Genomic DNA, 20,240 nt, shown 5'->3' with positions numbered 1-20,240 from the left:
AAGGATGTGGTACCACATGACACACAAGTTCCCTGTAGCCCGATCTTAGCATTTAAAGTTATTTGCCTCATATTCTTTACCTTTAGTGCATTTGTTGTTAAACTTTGTTATCTTAGGGTGGTACTTTGCACTCCACAAGTATGAACAAGTATGTGTAATCTGTGTAAGTGCTGTAGTATTATTGGCCCTTTGAGCTGCATCTTGGTGTATGGAGTATATTGTAAACTGAACCATTTGCATTTTGGTTCAACCTACATTGTTATGCTGTTTGCTTTAGCTTGTTTATTGATCAGAATAGCTATTTGGATATAAGCAGTGCTGATGTGTACAGACAATCAATAGTATGAAATATTGACCTTTTAGTGGAAGTTGAGACAGAGTGCATTTCACATACTTGTAAGATATTTTGAGCACTCTGTGTTGTAACAGCAGTAAAATCTAATCAGTTATTGTTCAAGTAAAACATAATAAGAAATAATTTAATTGGAATGATGATGATGACTAATAATCCAGTTTTTTTGGTGGGGCAAATTTTAGGTGTTTCTGAAGACAAAACTCTATCTGTGGAACTTCACTTGTCTGCACCCATTCCAGGCAAGACAACATCAGTAGTCAACACTGCTTTAGTTGAACAGGGCCTTGCCTGTTTTGAACCTCAGTAAGTACCCAATTACAATTTTGCCTTCACTGATTCTATAAGAAGCTTTTGGTTATTTGTGTCAATGAATGAAAATATGGTTGGGATGCACTGTGGTAAAACTTTATTTCTTGGGTGGTAAAACTTTATTTCTTGGGTAGGTAATAGTAAGTAGCCTTTAAATTAATGTTTCTTTTTATGTATTTGCTTATTGAGTTACTGGGATGTTCTGTACATTCCATCTTTTCTAAAGCATTTAAAGATGCAGGCTTTTCTGTTTGGTATGTCTGCACATGGATCTAGATATTTAGAAACCCTAAACTGTGGATGTTATGTAGTCCAATCTTGCCTACATGCTTACCCGTGGGTTCGGAGCTGAACCTCGGCTCCGACTCTGCCATTCTCTAGCTCGAAGTCTTTCAATTGGCTGGGCTAAGAGGTATCCCATGCTGCACTGCTCCCTTTCCCCAGATCTCGTTTGCCGCTCGTAAAGCTCAGATGTGATCTCGCTCTTGACTGTGGCCAAGTATAACTGTTTGTCTTCTTTGACTAAATTTTGCTCCAAAAGCTATTTTCATAGTTAGGTGTGTGTGTTGTTGGTTTGTGGAAGCTGTTTTGTGTGGCATTTTGTGGCCTTTGTCTTACTTTTTGTCTGGTATCCCGTCAGCTATCTCCCAACGGGCTAGGCCCGTTTCAGTTAGAGGACCTAGTCCTCCCTTGGTTATCTGTTTTCCCTTCTGTGCTCATTTTGTTTTTAGGTACCTATCCCCTCCGGACTAGGGCCGTTTAAGTTAGAGGATCTAGTCCTTAGTTTGAGTTAGAGGTCCTTTTGTGGTGTCTGTAGTTTATTAGATTCTAGTTCCTGCGCTTGTTGCTAGTGTCAGTTTTACTGTTGTGTTGTGCCTAGTATCCTGACGACCATGTCTAAGGATACAAAAGAACATAAGCCTTCGGGCTTTAAGAAATGTAAATGTGGGTACAAGATGTCGATTACCGATGGGCACTCTGTGTGTGTTTATTGTTTGGGGGCTATACACCTTCAAGAGTCTTGTGCGTTCTGTCATGCTTTAAGCCCTTGTGTTCTTCAAGAAAGGAAGAACAAACTAATTCTGAAGGGTTTACTAAAACCCTCCTTTGAGGAAGATTTGGAGAAGTCTTCTAGTGCTAAGTCCTCTCCCTGTAAAAGAGACAAAACATCCAAAGCAAAAAAATGATCTCCGGCTCCATCTGTATTATCAGAGCCTCCGGAGAAAGTTACTAAGTCTGCTGTGGCATCCTCGGCTCCACTGTCTTTGGTGCCGAAGGAAGTTTGTGAATCGACAGAACCTACATCGGCTCCCAGCCTATTGGAGCCGGTGACGGAGATACTAGTTCGGAACCGGTCTCCAATTTTTAGACCGGTTTCTCCTCCTCGCAGGTCTCCTGAGAGGAGGTCTAGATCTCCTACCTTGTCCTCTGGGTCCTCCAGGACACTCTCTGATGTGGATGTGGGTAGAGTGTTGCAGAGACTGCTGCAGTCACCAGTGCTGGCTTTCGGCTCCAGGCCAGTCGGCTCCGGAGCCCATCACCCATCCATTGTCGATAGATCCGAGTAAATCTCAGCCTTCAGCGCCGTCTGATGCTTCTAGGTCGGCTCCGATAGCCCATCCTGGCTTATCAGCTCCGATCTCCGCTCCGACCCCGTTGGGGTCCAGGAAACATGGTTCCTCGATTGGGCCTGAGGGGGAGATTTCGGGATGCTCTTCAGCTCCTAGCCTCCCACTCGGTGCTTCGTCTCAGGTGAGCCTGACCCTTGCTTCAGCCTCGGACCTTGTCCCTTCTGCTCTGAGATCTTCCATGGTTGGTCGATCTTCAGAGCCAGGGTGACCAGCTTTCGAGGTCATGCAGAGCGTGCTGGCCAGGTCCTCAGCTGCATCATACAGCACTGACACTCTACCCCCTCCAGCTCCAGTATCAGTCTCTGATCGCCCCCTTCTTTGGACAGCGGACACCCAAGGCCTCAGGATACCTCCATGAGTGGTCCCCAAATTTAGTTGACTCTATAGTCAGGCACACTGACATCCCACTCACTAGGCTGAACAAGGAGTAGGTTACTGTTAGATGCCTGTCGGATGTCAGGATCCCCCACATAAAACAAGCACTCAGGTCACTCCAGAACAAGTACATATATGACTTTGTCATTGTCCATGTTGGTGTGAATGACCCGAGCCGTACCTCCCTGGACTACATGAAAAGAGATATGGAGGAGCTCTCTGATCATGTAACCCAGGAAGGTATGACCCTGACCCTGAGTAGTATCCTGCCCTCACCAAGAATGATACCACGGTATAGAGAAAAAAATTATCAATTTCAACAATTGGCTAAGCTTCTGGTGTCATTCATAGGGGATCCAGTGTCTTGTCAGCCTGGGATGACATACTCGACAAGCCACGCTGCTTCGCTAGAGACGGCTTGCACCTGTCACCCTTAGGCTTTCGAATACTGGCCAAGGCTCTTGCCACCCCCATAGTGCCTTTTTTAGGCAAGGCTCAAAAGACACACCCACCACCATAAATAGCACAAGTAACAAAAACTGAGGGTAATGCTACTCAATGCCAGAAGTCTAAACCTCAAAATGCATGCACTCGAAGCACTCCTCAGTATGGAGAAAATCGATAATATGTGCAGTAACAGAATCCTGGTTTAAGGTTCCAGAGAGCACCCCGGCACTACCAGGCTACAACTCGTACCATACATTTCGGCCACAAAACCCAGAGCGAAATACAAAAGGCGGGGGAGTATCCATGTTCATCAAGGATACCCACGCCTCCAGGTTAATTGCACAGCACGATGCTTCAGAGATCATCCACATGCACCTAACAACGGGCAAAACTGCTACTCAAATTATAGCTTGCTACAGATCATCCACCATGTCCCAGGACCCCCACTCCGCATCCTGGAAACACTGGGAAACATAAAGGTCCTACTAAACACCCTGATATTGGGTGATTTCAATTACCCAAACAATAACTGGAAGAACTACTCAAGTACAAACTCCCTTGCCCAATATTTCCTAGAATTTATAAACTCAAATGCCCTGGATCAACTGGTCAACATCCCCACCAGAGGTGACAACATATTGGACCTGGTCATCACCAACATGGGCGACCGGTGTTCTACACCGGAGGTCAAACCCTCGCTGGTTAGATCTGACCATAAACTAATCAGTCTGGATATTCACATTCTGCCACCACCCCCGGTCAAAGATACCACCGTGAAAAACTTGTCAAAAGGAAACTTCACATTACTTAAGACCGAGGTGGGAAGTTTCAAAGCCCCCATGCTGAAGGGTAACGCTGTCCAAGCTGAAAAATCCTTTACTACTTCACTCTACGGGCACTTACAAGAATGCATGGATTGTGCTCTCCCATACAAAACCAAGATTCACTCCTCCAAGAAAAGGAAACCAGTATGGTGGACCCCTGCCATAAACAAGCTGTACAATAGAAGGAGGAAACTAGTACAGTAAAGAGTAAAATCCCAAGAAGGGAAGACATCCCTGATCAGTATCAGCAAGAAACTATGTTCCCTCATAAAATCATCCAAGGCTAGCTTCGAAAAAAAATTTGCCATGGACTCCAAAGATAACCACAAGGCATTCTTTAGCTATGTCAAGAATCTAAGTGGCAATTCTCAGATCTGCTCGGAGTTAGTGCAGAATGGCACAAAATACACTGAACCGACCGATATAGCCAACATCCTGGCTGACAGGTTCAGTGCAAACTTCACCCCCAAAAGGGCCCATATCTATACCAGAAGAATGTAGTGCCTCTGAAATCACAGACACTGCAGTTAAAACAGCCCTCTTCAAAGCCAAAAACACAGCATCAGTGGGACCAGACAGTGTTCCAGGCTGCGTCCTACACGAGCTCAAAGATGAACTAACCCTTCACCTAAACACACTGTTTAATCTCAGCCTCTCCACAGGCTACTTGCCCACAGAGTGGCGCACAACAACTGTTATTCCGCTCCACAAAGGTGGAGCCACAACGGACCCCGGGAACTATCACCCTATAAGCCTGACTGGCTTGGTCTGCAAAGCTGTGGAGCGCATCATCATGGATCTCATTAACAGAAACATTGGGAACCTCCAAACACTGGATCCTACCCAGTTCGGCTTTATTAAGGGCAGATGATGCCTCCTAAACCTGGTGGATTTCTTTGAGACAGTAACCAAGGCTATAGACGAGGGAAAGGTGGACCACACAGCCTACCTATACCTCGCAAAGGCCTTCAACACCATTCCCCACTCAGGTATTCTAGACAAGCTCACCAGACTGAACATAAACCCCTACGATGGGTTGCCAACTGGCTCACAGATGGAACCCACATGGTAAGAATTTCAGGAGCTAGGTCTGACTCTAAACCGGTTACAAGTGGCGTTCCCCAGAGTTCAGTCCTAGGACCCCTCCTGTTCGGCATATACTTCTCAGAGGTGCAGGCGAGCACAGGAAGACTATGGCTGACCAAATTCGCAGACGACTGCAAACTAGGGGCTATAATTGACTCTCCGGGTGACAGACATCCTCCAAAAGTGTCTCACTGAGACAGATACCTGGTATCAAAACCATGGCCTCAAGCTAAATGCCAAAAAGTGCATAGTCATCCCCTTTGGAAAAAATGAAGTACCCACAAACTACCACATAAGTAGCCCCCTAAATATGGAAGACGTAGTAAGGGATCTGGGGACCCAAGTAGATAGTAACCTCTCCTTTGATAATCACATTGCCAAAATGGTTAGAAAATCCTTCTATGTGGCCCACCTAATCACAAAAGGGTTTGCATCCAGATCGAAAGATGTCATTGGGCTCCTCTATGCATCACTCATCAGACCCATCATAGGGTACAATGCCCCATTTGAGATGTACCTTACAAGGCACCTGCAACAACTGGAAAGACCACCGAAGTACCTCACCAAGAGGATCACTGGCCTTAAGGAGATGCCCTATGCAGCTCTACTGAAGAAACTCCAGGTGCACTCTGTTGCATACTGCCTACTCAGAGGTAATGTCTGTCTGACATACAAGGCCATGTCCAACCCAAAATTGATGGACATGCTCCACCTAAAGAAAACTATATCCCCTCGAGCCACATGCTCCAGGGATCTAAACCTCACCACAACAATAAATAGGACGTGCTGGAGGAATAGATTCCTGTCCTAGAGACTTCACATGCTCTGGAACAAGATTCCAGTCTACATTAGGCAGAGCTCCTCGCTAACCCTCGTCAAGAGAAACCTTGACGAGTGGATGGGAAACAAAGTTTACCCCAGGTATCACTTCAGTGGCTCTGCTGGACAGAGGCACAGGGAAGTAATCTAAGGTGGTGGCGAAAGCCAGCACATTCCGGATAGGCTTACAAATGCCTTCGGGCAGATAGCGTAGTACCTACCTATGAACCTATAATACTGTGTAATGTGTTTTTTTTATTTTATTTGTTTTCTATAGAATGCACTTTCGCGGAAGTGATTTCGGCAAAGTATAGTTTGATGAACCGTACTTTCGATGTAACAACGTAGACCCATATATATATATATATATATATATATATATATATATATATATATATATATATATATATATATGTGTGTGTGTGTGTGTATATATATATATATATATATATATATATATATAAGTTCATGGGTGTGTACTAGGCTTACGATCCTGGCGCCTATATAAGCCTAGCCGAAGAAAATTCCCTGGCATCATGCCGCTCAAAGTTAGTTCCCGGTGTGTGTGTGTGTGTGTGTGTGTGTATAGAGTATTCTTGTTCACCATTGCTGGTATTTTTTCCTGTAAACTGTAACACCTTCTTATTAGCCCAACTTTCACTTTTACACATTGTGTATTGTTTTGTACTATTGTTGGTACTTAACTTGCCCTTTTCTTTTTTTCCTCCTTACCCTTAAAAAAATATATTTATATATATATATATATATATATATATATATATATATATATATATATATATAAAAATATACACACATACATACACACACACACTCAGACAAATATATATTGTTAGTTAAACCTTTTGCAAGATGTGTAAAAAAAAAAAAAAAAAAAAAAAAAAAAATATGACAATAAGCTGCGTTATTCTGATGCCCATAATCTCTGCATCTAGGTTTGGGCCCAGACCATCTTAATATTGACTGTGATGTATGTAAAAGTTTTAGTCTGTATGCTTTAGTGGACAGAGGAAACAAATTAATATTTAATGGGTTATTTCTGACTTCTTTTTGAGAAGCCATATCTGGGGTTTACCACCTCCAAAAAATCTTCTAATTATGCTTCTAAAAACTCCCTAAAGAAGTCGAGTTCTTCCATTCCATCTTCTTTGGAGCCTCTTCTTAAAAAATCCATATTGGCCTTGAAGCCATCTGGCCTCGCAATTTCTTCTACATCTTCTAAAATGCCTTTGGATCAGAGTACTTCGGCTGTGAAGATTCTTTTTCTGTCCAGTACTTCCTTGCAGTTAACCTAGTTCCTTCAAGATTTCGTCTCCCTTTCTCGAGAGGTGGTGGTCCAAGTTGCCATGCATTACTTCATGTCATTCTTCCAGGAGCCTCATGAAAGCTGACATGGACAGAATTATGAGGACGTTCCTCACAATGCAAATACAGATGGGGTTTTCCTGGCTCCAACCCCTTCAGGTTAGGAAGCCTTAGCTAGATCTATCCCTATAGTAATGGCTCCTTTTCCTATCCGACACTTAATTTCAGAGTCTTTGGATCCAGGTTTGCTGAGACCATCTGGTTTGGATCCGACAGTACTGGTATCCTCCGATCTAAAGGTTTCTCTGAGTGCACCATTTCCAAATGAGTTCAGAGCAGAGTTGCTGTCGAGCCAGTGTGTCCCAGTCAGATCCGAGGTGCTGGAGTTGACTCCAAAGTTTTTTGAGCCATCTCTGCCTCCTCAGAGCCTCGGCTCTGGACTGCTCAGCTCCAGCCTTTGCCTTGAGTGGATTGCCTTCTGGGCAGATGGAGCTGGTGGGACAGAACCATAACTTCTCAGTTCCATTTGCTTCCTTCTACCTGAAATGGTCTGCCTTCTAAGTAGTGGAAGATAGTGTTCTCTGCTTTTGCAGAATAGAGGATCCCCCCCCCCTTCGATATACATTCTGTGTCCTCTGTGTATGTACGTGAAGAGCCTCAACATTCAGCTCCTCAGGGACAGCCAGTTCAAGGCCTCCAGACTACCCAGCAGGGCATTACCATGTCTTCCGACACTTCTTGGAGCATTCCACTGAGGAAGTACCCAGGAAGATAAAGTGCAAAAGGAGATGCTTATATTCTCCTCTGGAATCTATCATGGAAGCGTCAGATTTCTATGAAGGGGAAGGGTCCCCCATATCGCCAACCAAAGATGTGTCATTTTGAAAAATTCTGGAGATCCTCAAGCAGCTGGATGGTTGGTACTCTCAAAATTCTTTCCCGGAGGAATTGGTGTTTCTCGAGGCATTTGGATCTGGCCTGTCTACCTCCTGGGTAACTCTGCCTGCTGATAAGCTCATTGATATATCTCAGCGGGGGCTAGGATGGAACCTGAAGTGGTTGAACCCATCCCCAACAGACCAGACTGAATTCTAGCACCTCCTAAAGGTAGGAAACACTGGAACAAAGAAGTGCCTGTAGATGCCATGGTCATGGCGGCCATGAAGAAGGAAATTGTGGAACAAAGTTCCACTGCCTATCCCCTTAATAGAGAATCCAGGGCTTTAGATAGGCTCAGGAACCATGGCTATGTTTCAGCGACCTTTGCTGTTAGATCACTGAACTACTTGGCACATTTTACAAAGTGATTTGATTAAGGAGTTTTGTCAAATACTCTTTCAGGGTCCACTACTGCAGAGGGTCAAACTATGGTAGCCTCACAGTTGGCAACCCTTCCATCCATCTCAAACTTGTCCATGAAGCTCATCTCTCAATAGCAGCTGAGTGTACCTCAAGGGCAGCGGGTTCAGGCATCTCATTAAAGAGACATGCTTGGATGCGCTTGTGTGATTTTGTGGATCCCTTCAAGTCTTCTTTCGTCATTGCTTCTTTTGATGGGTCTTACTTGTTTGGCCTGGAAGTGAAGGACACACACTCCAGATGCAGGAAGAATGGATAGTCTCTGTCTGCTGTAGGAGTACATTTTTTGACGACCCCCCCCCCCCCAAAGCCCCAAAGGACTTTTCTAGAAACCAAAGTGGAGGACGAAAGATGTGGTTCAGAAAATCTCGAGGTCCTTTCCAAGATCCACATGGAGATGGTTTCCCCAGAGCCAGAGGGGAGAGCACTAATGGGAGATTCTGCCCTTGAGGCAGACGTGGTCTGCAAAACCAAGGGTCTAGAGATTCCTTCACTTACAGACCCTATCAGCACTCCTGAAGGAGGCCTGATTGTTCCCCTCTGGAAGCAATCAGGTGTTATTTATCCATACACCAGAGAACCTGGCTCATTATCACAAAACACACTTGGGTGCAGAGAATTATTTCCAGAGGTTATATAATTCCCTTTTTCTTTCCACCTCCATCGTCTCAAAAGTTTCCCGATGTTCCACCCAATGAGAGGAAAGCAGCATCATTAGAGATACAAAAGCTGCTACAGAAAAAAGTCATCCAAGAATTTCCACTAGACCCCAAAGGATCTGGAACTTACTCGAGATTCTTTTTATTGCCAAAGAAAACATGGAACTGGAGACCAATTCTGGATCTGAGCAACTTGAACAAATCAGTTTGTGCCATAGAGTTTTGGAAGGTCACGATTCAGTCCATACTGCCTTTTCTAGGCAAGGTCATTGGATGTGCTCGATAGACCTTCTTGATGTGTACTAGCACATAAAAATAAACAGGTGGTCCAGAAGGTTCTTATACTTCTGGCTGGGAGCCAGTCATTACTAGTTCAGTGCTCTGTCCTTTGGTTTCACCACAGCCCCCTGGGTAAATGCATGACAATAGTGGCAGCTCACTTGCGACTGCAGTGATTCCGGGTGTTTCCTTATTTATACAACTTGCTCATTACCGCTGTGACCAGGCATCTACTCGTAATAGCAAGAAACCAGGTGCTCCAAACTTGCTCTCTTCTGGCAATCACAGTGAACAATTCTCAGTTGCATCCATCACAAACACTGGAATTCCTAGAAGCACATTTCAATACAGTATCTGCAACAACCTCAGTTCCTCTGAACAGAGTACAAACTTTGAGTCCCAAGTCGCAAAAAATATTCATAACATCGCTATTTCAGCTCAACTATTTCTTCAAGCCTTGAGGTCAGTGTCAGCAGCCATAATTATTCTTCCCTTGTCAAGGTATCTTATGAGAATTCTTCAGTGGATATTAGCCTCCCAATGGTCAAATCTTTATCAGAAGATGTCAGTTCAAATTAGAATCACACAGACATGCAAGAAGTACCTTTGGTGGTGGATAAGATCAAAACAGCTTTTACAAGGCCATCTGTTCATTCTCCCTCAACCCAAAGCCATAGTGATCACAGATGCTACCCATATTGGGTGGGAGTCAATTCCTGTGGAAAACAGTCCAAGACACTTGTTCACCTGAAGAGGCCAGTTTGCATATAATTGTCCTGAATGTGAGAGCAGCTCTTTTAGCATTACAGGCTTTTTACCCAGAGAACAACTGCGATACAAATGGACAGTGTCAGTAATTTAGTACATCAACAAACAAGGAGGAACCAGGTCTTATCCCTTGTCAAGAATCCCTCAAAGTCTCGCAATGGGCAATCTCATCCAACCACTTTCTGATAGCAACATGCATTCTGTCGCAGTGTAATGTGATAGACAACTTGAGTAGGTCCATTCTTCTACCTCATGAGTGGTCTCTCAACAAAAAATTGATGGAGGAGATTTCCTGTCATTAGGGCCAGCCTTGCTGCGATCTCTTTGTCCTGCCTAAACAACAAATGCAGCAGTTTATTTGCCCTAATCCCCTCAACAGGGGAATCACTGAGGGACGCTCTGCTCTGCTATTGGCCCTCTTTTCTTCTCTGTGTTTATCCACCTACCCCATTGATTCCTACAGAAATCTGCAAGGTTGAAGAGCAGAATCATCGTCATTGCACCTTACTGGCTTCAGCAGGTTTGGTTCCCCTTCCTTTGACCTCATCTTATTTACACATCTTGGATTCTGGATCCATTTCCAGATCTCACCTTACATGCATGTTTCACCTCAGTATCTCAAACCTAAAGCTGACAGCATGGTTTCTCCACTTCCCTTAATAGCCAGATGAACTATGCTCTCTTCCATTGTCCGTCATATACTTTTGTCTTCCATGAAGCTTTCACTAGAAAAATCTACAAGAGTAAGTAGAAGAGGTTTGTTTGTTGGGCTCATCAAAAAAGTTTTGATCCCTTTTCAGCCCCCACACAAAGTGTATTAGAATTTTTGGCATTTTTTTTTAATGAGGGAGCTAGCTCCTCAACCATTAAAATTCAGTTGGCAGCAATCTCTAACTCTCATGTAGGAGCTGACAGTTCTTTTCTAGCTTCTGCTAAGATATGCAAGGCCTTTCTAAGTGGTAATATAGTTGGACCACCTTATAAAGATCCTACTTCTTCATGGGATTTGAACCTTGTTCTACAAGCCTTAATCCATTCCCCCTTTAAACCAACTTGAAAATATGATCTTAAATGTTTGAACCAGAAGGCCTTCTTTTCTAGTGGCTGTTGCCTCTGCCTGGAGAATTTCAGAACTCCAAGCTTTATCCTGTAAACCGCCTTACTTGATTTTCCATGGGGATAGGATGACATTAGGAACCAACCCTTCTATTTGATATTGTCAGTTTTCATTCATTCTTGAAAAATGAGACTGTTCCGATCCTTGGAATTGGCTTAGCCATTGTACAGCTCGCACCAACAAAAAAACTCTCAAGCTAAGATTCTACCCACAATGTCTCTCTCTCTCTCCATTACCCTAGATCTCGTTTGCCACTCTTATAACAAGATTTGTCAGCTGATACTCTCCAGCTAAGTCAAAATTTATTGATTGCCTTTCTATACTTATTATTCTTCTCTTGTGTGTCTGTGTGCATATAGATTATATATATATATATATATATATATATATTAAATTTTTTTTTTGTGATTGTGCTTCTTTACCCTTAATACCTAGTGTTATTTTTGTTACCATTGCTGGTAACCTTCCCCATGTGAGAGTGTTCAATCTCGCCGTTTGTTCTTACACACGGGTTCGGAGCCGATCCTCGGCTCCGAGTCGGCCGCATAGCAAAGCTCTGCATCTTAGAGAAGCTCGAGACCAGGCTATATCCCACAATCCTCCCTGCCATTACTCAGATCTAGTTTGCCGCTGCAACGGGTCACATAGTTAAGAGAGCTCGGACCAGAGAAAACTGTTATTGACAGATAAGATAGTTATTTTTAGTTACTTATAGTTCTATAGTTCTTATAGTTATTGAAAATTTAGTTTCTGATACTATAGTGTGTGTGTAGTGTAGTTAGTTTTTTTATAGGTTAACCTATAGCTATATTTTTTCCTCTTAATTATAGCTAGTGTTAAATTTTCTCTTTTTTACAGTGAAATTGTTTTTTGCTTATTATGTCTGAGAAAGCCAAGTCTGGTTTTAAAAGGTGTCAGTGTGGGCAGAAAATGTCCATCACTGACGACCACACTTCCTGCGTCTACTGTCTTGGCCCTCTCCACTTGCAAGAGGATTGCTCTATTTGCCATTCCTTCAGTGGGAGGGTCATGACAGATAGACGCAGGAAACATAGACAGGGGACTTCTTAAGCCTGCTTTCCAGGAGGCCTTGGACAAGTCTGACCAGGCTTCTAAGTCCTCGAAGGGGTCGAAGATGTCGGAGCCCATGTCATTGGCTCCGAGTTCATCTTCTAAAGTCCATTCGCCTGTTCCACAAACTTCGGGGCCGAGCGTCGAACGTTTATCTCTCACTGAGCCCCAGGTCTTGGAACCGGTGTCGGAGCTACCGCCACCTTCCATTCTTCGGTCGGTGCCATCTTCGGCCCCTTCGACCCGATCTTCCAGACCGTTATCCGATACTGATGTGGATCGTGTCGTGCAGAAACTTATGGAGAACACGGCCCTTTCCAAGTTGATTGCAGTTTCCTCCCAATTGGTGTCAAAACTAGAAGGCCTTCCCTTATCTCCAACAGGTCCTCCTTCGAGACCCATCCAGTCTTAGGAGCTGGAAGAGGATGAGCCAATGATAGTGGAGCCCTCTGTGCCGAAACTGTCCATTGCACGATCGACACCATTGACCTCGACTCCATCGGAACCTATAGGTGAGTCGCGGAGTCGACGATCTCTCCTTGGTTCCGGGACCGAGAGTCGTACCGATCTTTCGGTGCCGACTCTCCCTCTCGGGGCCTCGGCGCAGATTGGCTCAGCTCCGTCCTCGGGGTCGAGACCCATGGGCCCCGTGTCTGGGATTCTTCCATGTTCTTTGGAACCAGGGGAGTCCTCGACCCGAGGTTCAGGGGTTTTTGACCTTATGAGGAAGGTTTTGTCTACACAGACAACCACTTCATCGGAGGTGTCTTCTCCCTCCCCTAAGGAGCCGCTCTCTGTTTCTGTTCCCACGACACATCCAAAGCATGGAGCACCATTGTCTCAGCCATCCCCAGAGGGTGCCCCCTGTTCCTCGGAGGCCTCACCGGAATCCCCCTCCGATGAGGTTCCGAGGAAACGATTGTGCAAGAGGAGGCACTTAGATTTCCCACAGGAATCTCTAACTTCTGACACTGACTTGGATGAGTCGGAGGGGTCCCCAAAATCCCCCTCTGAGGATGTCTCATTTGTGGACATCTTGGAGATTTTAAAACAGAGGGGTGATTGGCAGTCCCTAGCCCCCACTGAGGACAAGTCGGTGTTGCTGAAGGCTTTTGGTGCTCAACCTTCTACCTCCTGGGTTACTCCGCCCTTCGATGAGTTAATGGATTTGATTGCTCGAAGGGCGTGGGAGACACTGGACACAGTGGAACCGGTCCCTCGAACCAAGCAAATTTATTACCGCTCCCCAGGACAAGACTCATCTCACCAAAGGAGTCCCGGTTGACGCTATGGTGGTGGCTGCAGCCACTAAAAAGGAGATGTCGGAGTCTTCCTCTTTTGTTCATCCTCCTAATAAGAATTCTAGGACTATGGACAGATACGGGAAGTGCGTTTTTAGTTCAGCAACTTTTTCCATGCGTTCGCTAAACTATTTGACACATTTTACACGTCTACAGAGGGATCTCATCAAGGAGCTGGGAGATACCCTCCAGGGTAACCCAGATGCTGCTGTTTCAGATAAGGTAACAGCACAGCTTAACACCCTTACCTCCATAGTGAACTCATCCATGAGGCTCATCTCGTATGTGGCTGATGGGTCGAGTAGAGCCGCAGCTTCAGCGATTGCTCTACGAAGACAATCCTGGATGCGGCTGTGCTCATTTGCGGAAGCCTTCAAGTCTTCCTTCGCCAACGCCCCCTTTGATGGTGCCACTCTTTTTGGGCCCAAAGTGAAAGAGACATTAACTCAGTGTGAGCAAGAAGGAAAGACTCTGTCTGCTGTCGGAGTCCGTTTTTCCGTTCCGTCTAGACCATACCCCAAAGGGCAACGAGGCGGAAAAATGTGGTTCCGTAAAACTCTGGGATCTTTCCAGGCCACACAGAGTGACACCCCCCCCCCCAGAGGCAGAGGGGGGGGCAGACATGGAAGACATCGCCCCGGCGGCAGAGGGGGTCTGCAGAACCAAGGCGACAGGGATCCTATCCCTGGTAAGCCTTTCCAGCACTCCTGAATGGGGGCCCGACTGTCCTGCTCTGGAGGCAGTCGGGGGTTGCTTGGCTTTATACCCACAGGCCTGGCTAACTCTCACCTCGACTCCTCGGTAAAAAGCATTGTAACCAGAGGATACAAAATCCCCTTTATGTCAACTCCACCCCAACAAAGAAGGTTTCCAGATGTGCCACCCCATCTGCGAGGCCCAGCAGCAATAGAAATTTGAAAGCTGCTCAAAAAAAGAGTCATTCAGCCAGTCCTGGCGGACCAAAAAGGATCCGGAACTTACTCAAGGTTCTTTTTAGTTCCAAAAAAGACAGGGGACTGGAGACCCATTTTGGATCTCAGCAATCTCAATACCTTCGTGAAGAAGGAAAAGTTCCGGATGGTCACGCTTCAATCGATCCATTTTTGCAGAAGGACGACTGGATGTGCTCGATAGATCTCAAGGACACGTACTACCACATCAAGATGGCCAGACCGTCCGGAGATCACCTGTGCTTCCGGCTGGGAGCCAGTCATTTTCAATTTCGAACCCTGCCCTTTGGGCTCACCTCAGCCCCCAGGGTATTCACCAAATGCATGGCAGTGGTAGCGTCTCACTTGAGATGTCTAGGATTCCGGGTGTTTCCCTATCTGGACGACTGGCTCCTCACCGCCACCACCGAGCGTCGCCTCATACAAGCCAGAGACTATACAGTCAACCTTTGTTCCCACCTAGGGATTTCCATAAACTTCGAAAAATCTGCCTTACTGCCCTCACAGCATATTTCATTCATCGGAGCAGACCTAGATACGTGTTTAACACTGGTAAAGCTCCCTCAAGTAAGGGCTTCATCCCTCAAGGAACAGGTTCTTCTTCTACTGCAATGCAGGAAAGCCCCGGCCAAATTGGTGTTGAAGGTTTTGGGACTCATGGCAGCGTCCCTGATTGCAGTTCCTCTGGGGAGATTGCACATGAGGCTCCTCCAATGGCTGCTGTTCATGCAGTGGTCTTTCCAGCAGTTACCCCTAACGCACGAGATTCTGATAACAGATTCTTGCAAGCGAGACCTCTCATGGTGGGTGTCCAGTCAGGATCGCACTATGGGTCGTCCATTTGTTCTACCGAATCCGATGGCCACGATAACCACGGACGCTTCTCTGATAGGGGGGGGACTTTTTCAGGGAAGAGCAGTCCAAGGGGAATGGTCCAACATGGAGTACAACCTGCACATAAATGTTCTGGAAATGAGGGCGGTGTTCTTGGCATTGCAACACTTTTTCAAACCCTCCTACCTCTAGGAACAGTAGCAGTTCAGACAGACAACATGTCTGTAGTCTGGTACATAAACAAACAAGGGGGAACCAGATCTTACCCATTATGCAGAGAGGCCATGAGAATTTGGCAATGGGCAGAGTCCACGGGTTGCTTTCTGATAGCAACGCACATCCCGGGGTCATCCAACGTCATTGCGGACAGGTTGAGCAGAGCCATCCTGTTACCTCATGAGTGGTCCCTCAAACTACAGGTGGCGGAAAGAATTTTCCGCAAATGGGGCCAGCCTTGCTGCGATCTATTTGCCTCCCCGGTGAATACCAAATGCAGAAGCTATTTTGCCCTTCTACCCCCTCCAGGTGATGTCCACAGGGGCGCACTGATACATGATTGGCCCCCGGGTCTCCTATATGCATTTCCACCTACCCCCTTGATTCCCAAATTTCTTCAGAAAGCCATGAACCTGGAAAGGACAATTATACTCATAGCCCCATTCTGGCCTCGACAGATATGGTTCCCCTTTCTTCGAGCCCATCAAACAGAGGAACCGTGGATCCTGGACCCAGTACCAGATCTACTGACACATTCGTCGGGAGTTCCTCACCCGTCTCTTCTCTCTCTCAAACTAGCAGCTTGGCTGCTCCACTTCCCTGCCTAGCCAGGTCTGATCTACTTTCTCTGGCAGTTCAACGCATTTTGGTTGCCTCTCATAAGGCTTCCACTACAAAACTCTACAGGAGTAAATGGAAACGCTTTGTGTACTGGGCATCTAGCCAACACTTGGACCCCCTGGTTGCTCCTTTACATAAAGTTCTAGAATTTCTGTCCATCCTTTTCCACGAAGGAGCCTCTACTTCCACACTAAGAGTACAGTTGGCGGCCATATCCAACTTCCATGTTGGTGAGGACGGTTCTTCTATTATGTCCCACAGGCTTTGTAAGGCTTTTATGAAAGGATCCTTCCATCTTCGACCTCCCGTCAGAGACCCTTTATTCCCATGGAATTTAAATGTTTTGTTGTCGCAACTAATGTTGCCACCCTTCGAACCAGCCTCTTCTTGCCTCCTGAAGTTTTTGTCGTGGAAGACTCTTTTTCTTGTAGCGGTTACTTCAGCTCTGAGAGTGTCAGAGCTGCAAGCACGATCAATTAAACCACCTTACTTAATTTTCCACCCAGATAGTCTCCTTACGAACAAACCCGTCTTTCCTTCCTAAGGTATGTTCTGTCATAAATATTAATCAGTCCATTGAACTCCCTACTTTCTTCAAAAACCATACCAGCAAGTTGGAATATATGCTGCACAAGTTAGATGTCCACAGACAGCTAAGATTTTATTTGGACAGGACTAAGGATTACAGAAAAACAGATCAACTTTTTGTTGCATTTGCAGACAATAAAAAGGGCATGGCAGTTACAAAACGTACGCTTTCTAAATGGCTTACTGATTGTATAGCCTTTGTGTATTCTAATTATGTTTTTTCACACTCCTGAGCTCAACTATCTATTTTGGATTATTGTTGGGTATTACTGAAGTTCTAGGGTCTCATACCCTTATCTGGTCTCCAGAGTGAACCTTGTTTGGTTACTTTGTGTATTCTAAGTCGAATCAGGCCTTGCCCACCAAACCTAAGGGCCATTCTACTAGATCCGTTTCCACTTCCTTGGCTCATGCAGCTCGCCTGCCTTTGGACACGATTTGTGCAGCAGCCACGTGGTCTAAACCACATACTTTCATTGCTCATTATAGAGTTGACAAAGCCTCCAAAGACAGGACATCTTTTGGTTCCACTGTACTCAGGAACTTTCTTCCATGAGTCACTCAGGGTGACGGAGCTAGGGACGCTACCCATGTGTAACAACAAACGGCGAGATTGAACACTCTCACATAAAGAAGTTATGTTCTTACCATAACGTTCCATGTGGAGTGTTCATCTCGCCTTTGTTCTTACATTCCCCCCCTTTCCTCCCTCACGTGTTTGGAAGAACGAGTAGGACTAGAGTCTGGTCCACATGTCTTTACCTTTTCCGGGTATATTGCCTCTTACCTCATGGGGTATATTTCGTTACCCTTTAGTTAATTTGTCAGTGAGATAGTGTCTTTGTATTTTTGTGGCGGTATGTAGCCTTAGCACCCTAGGTTTATTGTTAGTCTGGTTTGCTTGCAAACTTGATCTGAGTAATGGCAGGGAGGATTGTGGGATATAGCCTGGTCTCGAGCTTCTCTAAGATGCAGAGCTTTGCTATGCGGCAGACTCGGAGCCGAGGATCGGCTCCGAACCCGTGTGTAAGAACAAAGGCGAGATGAACACTCCACATGGAACGTTATGGTAAGAACATAACTTCTTTTTTCCCTCTTTTACCTTATAAGGTAGGTCTAATTACCATTGTTGAAATTTTCTTTTTCTGTCTTACTGATCTTGGTATTTGTCTCTACCATCATTGTTAAAGTTTTCATCTATCCTGTATGTTTGTGTTTTTGTGGTTGGCTAATTTCTTCTAGTTTTCAAAATGGCAGTAAAGCATAAGGGCAATTCAGGTTTCAAGCAGTGCCAAGACTATAGGTGAAAGATGCCTAATTCAGATGGCCATCTTTCTTGTATGTACTGTGTGGGTGCGCCCCGTCTGGATCTAGACTGTTTGCTCTGCCAGTCCTTCAATAACAAGGCCTTGGTAGAAAGACATAAACTGATCTTAAAAGGGATGCTATAATATTCTTTCGAGGAAACGTTGTCCAAGTCAGGTCCTACCTCTTCCTCTAAATCTGATCACTCCAAAAAGAGAAGTCATTTGGTGCCGAGTTCCCCTATGGCACTGGAGACTAAGAAACACAAGGCTTCGATTCCATCAGTCTCCTTTGAACTGAGGACTAAGGTTCCAAAATGAATGAAACAAGAATCTTCGGCACCGGCTTCAGTTCTCATGGCACCGGCTTTTTTAGTTTCCCATTCAGTACTAACTTCACCATCTGCACAGCAGCAGACTCTACCCACCCCTTCAGTGCCTAATCTGAACCGTTAAATGTTCCCAGGGCAAGGTATTCCCCTTCCATAGACCCCTTTATGGTCAACTACCGAGTCCTTTTTTGGAAAGGCCAGAATCTCCCTCGGGGATGTCTGTTCGATCTTCCAGGAGTCTTTCCAAGGTAGACATTGTGAGGTTGGTGGATCAGCTTTTACCGACCATGGTTCTCCTTGCCCCTTCTTATTATCTCGCTCCCTTCTGGAGTTTGAATTTTTTCTCCTGGGACTCCTCCAGATTTTCCTCCTCTGACCTACTTAGGAGGCTTAGAGCCCATTACTTCAGTTCCAGCTGTCGTTGTGCTGACAAGCACTCCCTCTTTGGCTCCAGGGACTGACCTGACATCTTTGGTTCCCACAGAACTAGTAAATTCTCAGGGCTGTAGTTCGGCTGTTAGTTTTGAGGGTCTTGGATCAGCTCCTGTTTTTTGTTAGGAGTTGTCCTTGACTGTGGGAGGCTTACTAGGTGCAGGCTGTTCCCCGGCTCCTACTTTGGATGGTGGTCCTTCAGAGTGGGATGTGACCTTGGTTCAGAGGTTGTCTTTCTCAGTTCCGGACTCCCATCCCTCTTGGGGGGGGGGGGGGGTTCTGCCTTCCAGGTCATGAAGAGAGCATTACCCTTTGCAGCATATCAGCTGGCCCCTTCTGTGTCGGAGTGTGTTATGTTGTATCTTCTGGTCCAGAGCTGCCCCATCTTCCACGTCAGGACAGTGAGCACCGAAGCTGCAGGTTGCCTCTGTATAGGGCCCCTCTTCTTCAGAGTCCTCATCTGAGGAACCACCCCGAAAGAAAACTTGCAAGAGGAAGCACTTAAATTCCCAGGAAGAATCTGTCATTGAAGACACAGGCTTCATTGAAGTGGAAGGTTCCCCCTGGTCACCCCCTGAAGATGTCTCCTTTGGAGACATCCTGGAGATCCTTAAACAGAGGGGTGACTGCATGTCCAAAGGTCTGACCACTGAGGAATCGGTGTACTTGCAAGCTTTTGGTGTTCGCCCATCTAATTTCTGGGTGACCCCACCCATTGCTGATCTCATTAAATTGATCGTGCAGCCGGAGTGGTAGGCCCCTGATTTCACAGAGCCGATTCTCCGGAGACCAGACTAAATTATATCAGATCATCAATATTAGACAGAGTTGAGCCGTAGATGCCATGGTAGTTGTGCCAGCCACAAGAAAGAACTCGACGATGAGAGTCCCACTGTCCACCCACGTAACCAGGAGTCTAGATTGATGGACAGATATGGAAACAGATCTATGCTTCATCGACCTTCACCCTAAGGTCCTTAAATTTCATGGCATACTTTACTAGATTCCAGAGGGATATGATTAAGGAGTCAATCTGATACTCTCACTGGAGCTGTTTCTGGCAAGGTGTGGGATAAAGTTGCCTGTCAGCTGGCCACCCTGGAGTCTATATCAAACTTGTCAATGCAGCTCATTCCACATGCAGCCGAGGGGATGACCAAAGCAGCGGGTTCAGGAGTTAACATAAGGTGTCATATCTGGATGCATTTGTCTGTTTTCCCCGAGCCTTTCAAATCTTCCT

General features: G+C 45.7%; 1 protein-coding gene across 2 annotated transcripts in view; it reads left to right on the top strand.

Annotated features, from left to right (window-relative positions):
• RNF17 (ring finger protein 17) overlaps positions 1-20,240 on the top strand; it is a 3,936,714-nt gene that overhangs the window by 1,757,770 nt on the left and 2,158,704 nt on the right. For both annotated transcript variants that reach the window (XM_044073290.1, XM_044073289.1), the window contains one exon: positions 538-658. In XM_044073290.1, coding sequence (XP_043929225.1) covers positions 538-658 — 121 coding nt within the window. The remainder of the gene's footprint in view (positions 1-537; positions 659-20,240) is intronic.

Source organism: Protopterus annectens, chromosome 5.part1 (assembly GCF_019279795.1).
Source record: "Protopterus annectens isolate FY-2018-M chromosome 5.part1, PAN1.0, whole genome shotgun sequence".
Classification (NCBI taxonomy): Eukaryota; Metazoa; Chordata; order Ceratodontiformes; family Protopteridae; genus Protopterus; species Protopterus annectens.
The sequence above is the reverse complement of the archived record's forward strand: the minus strand, read 5'-3'. Positions and strand labels throughout refer to the sequence as shown.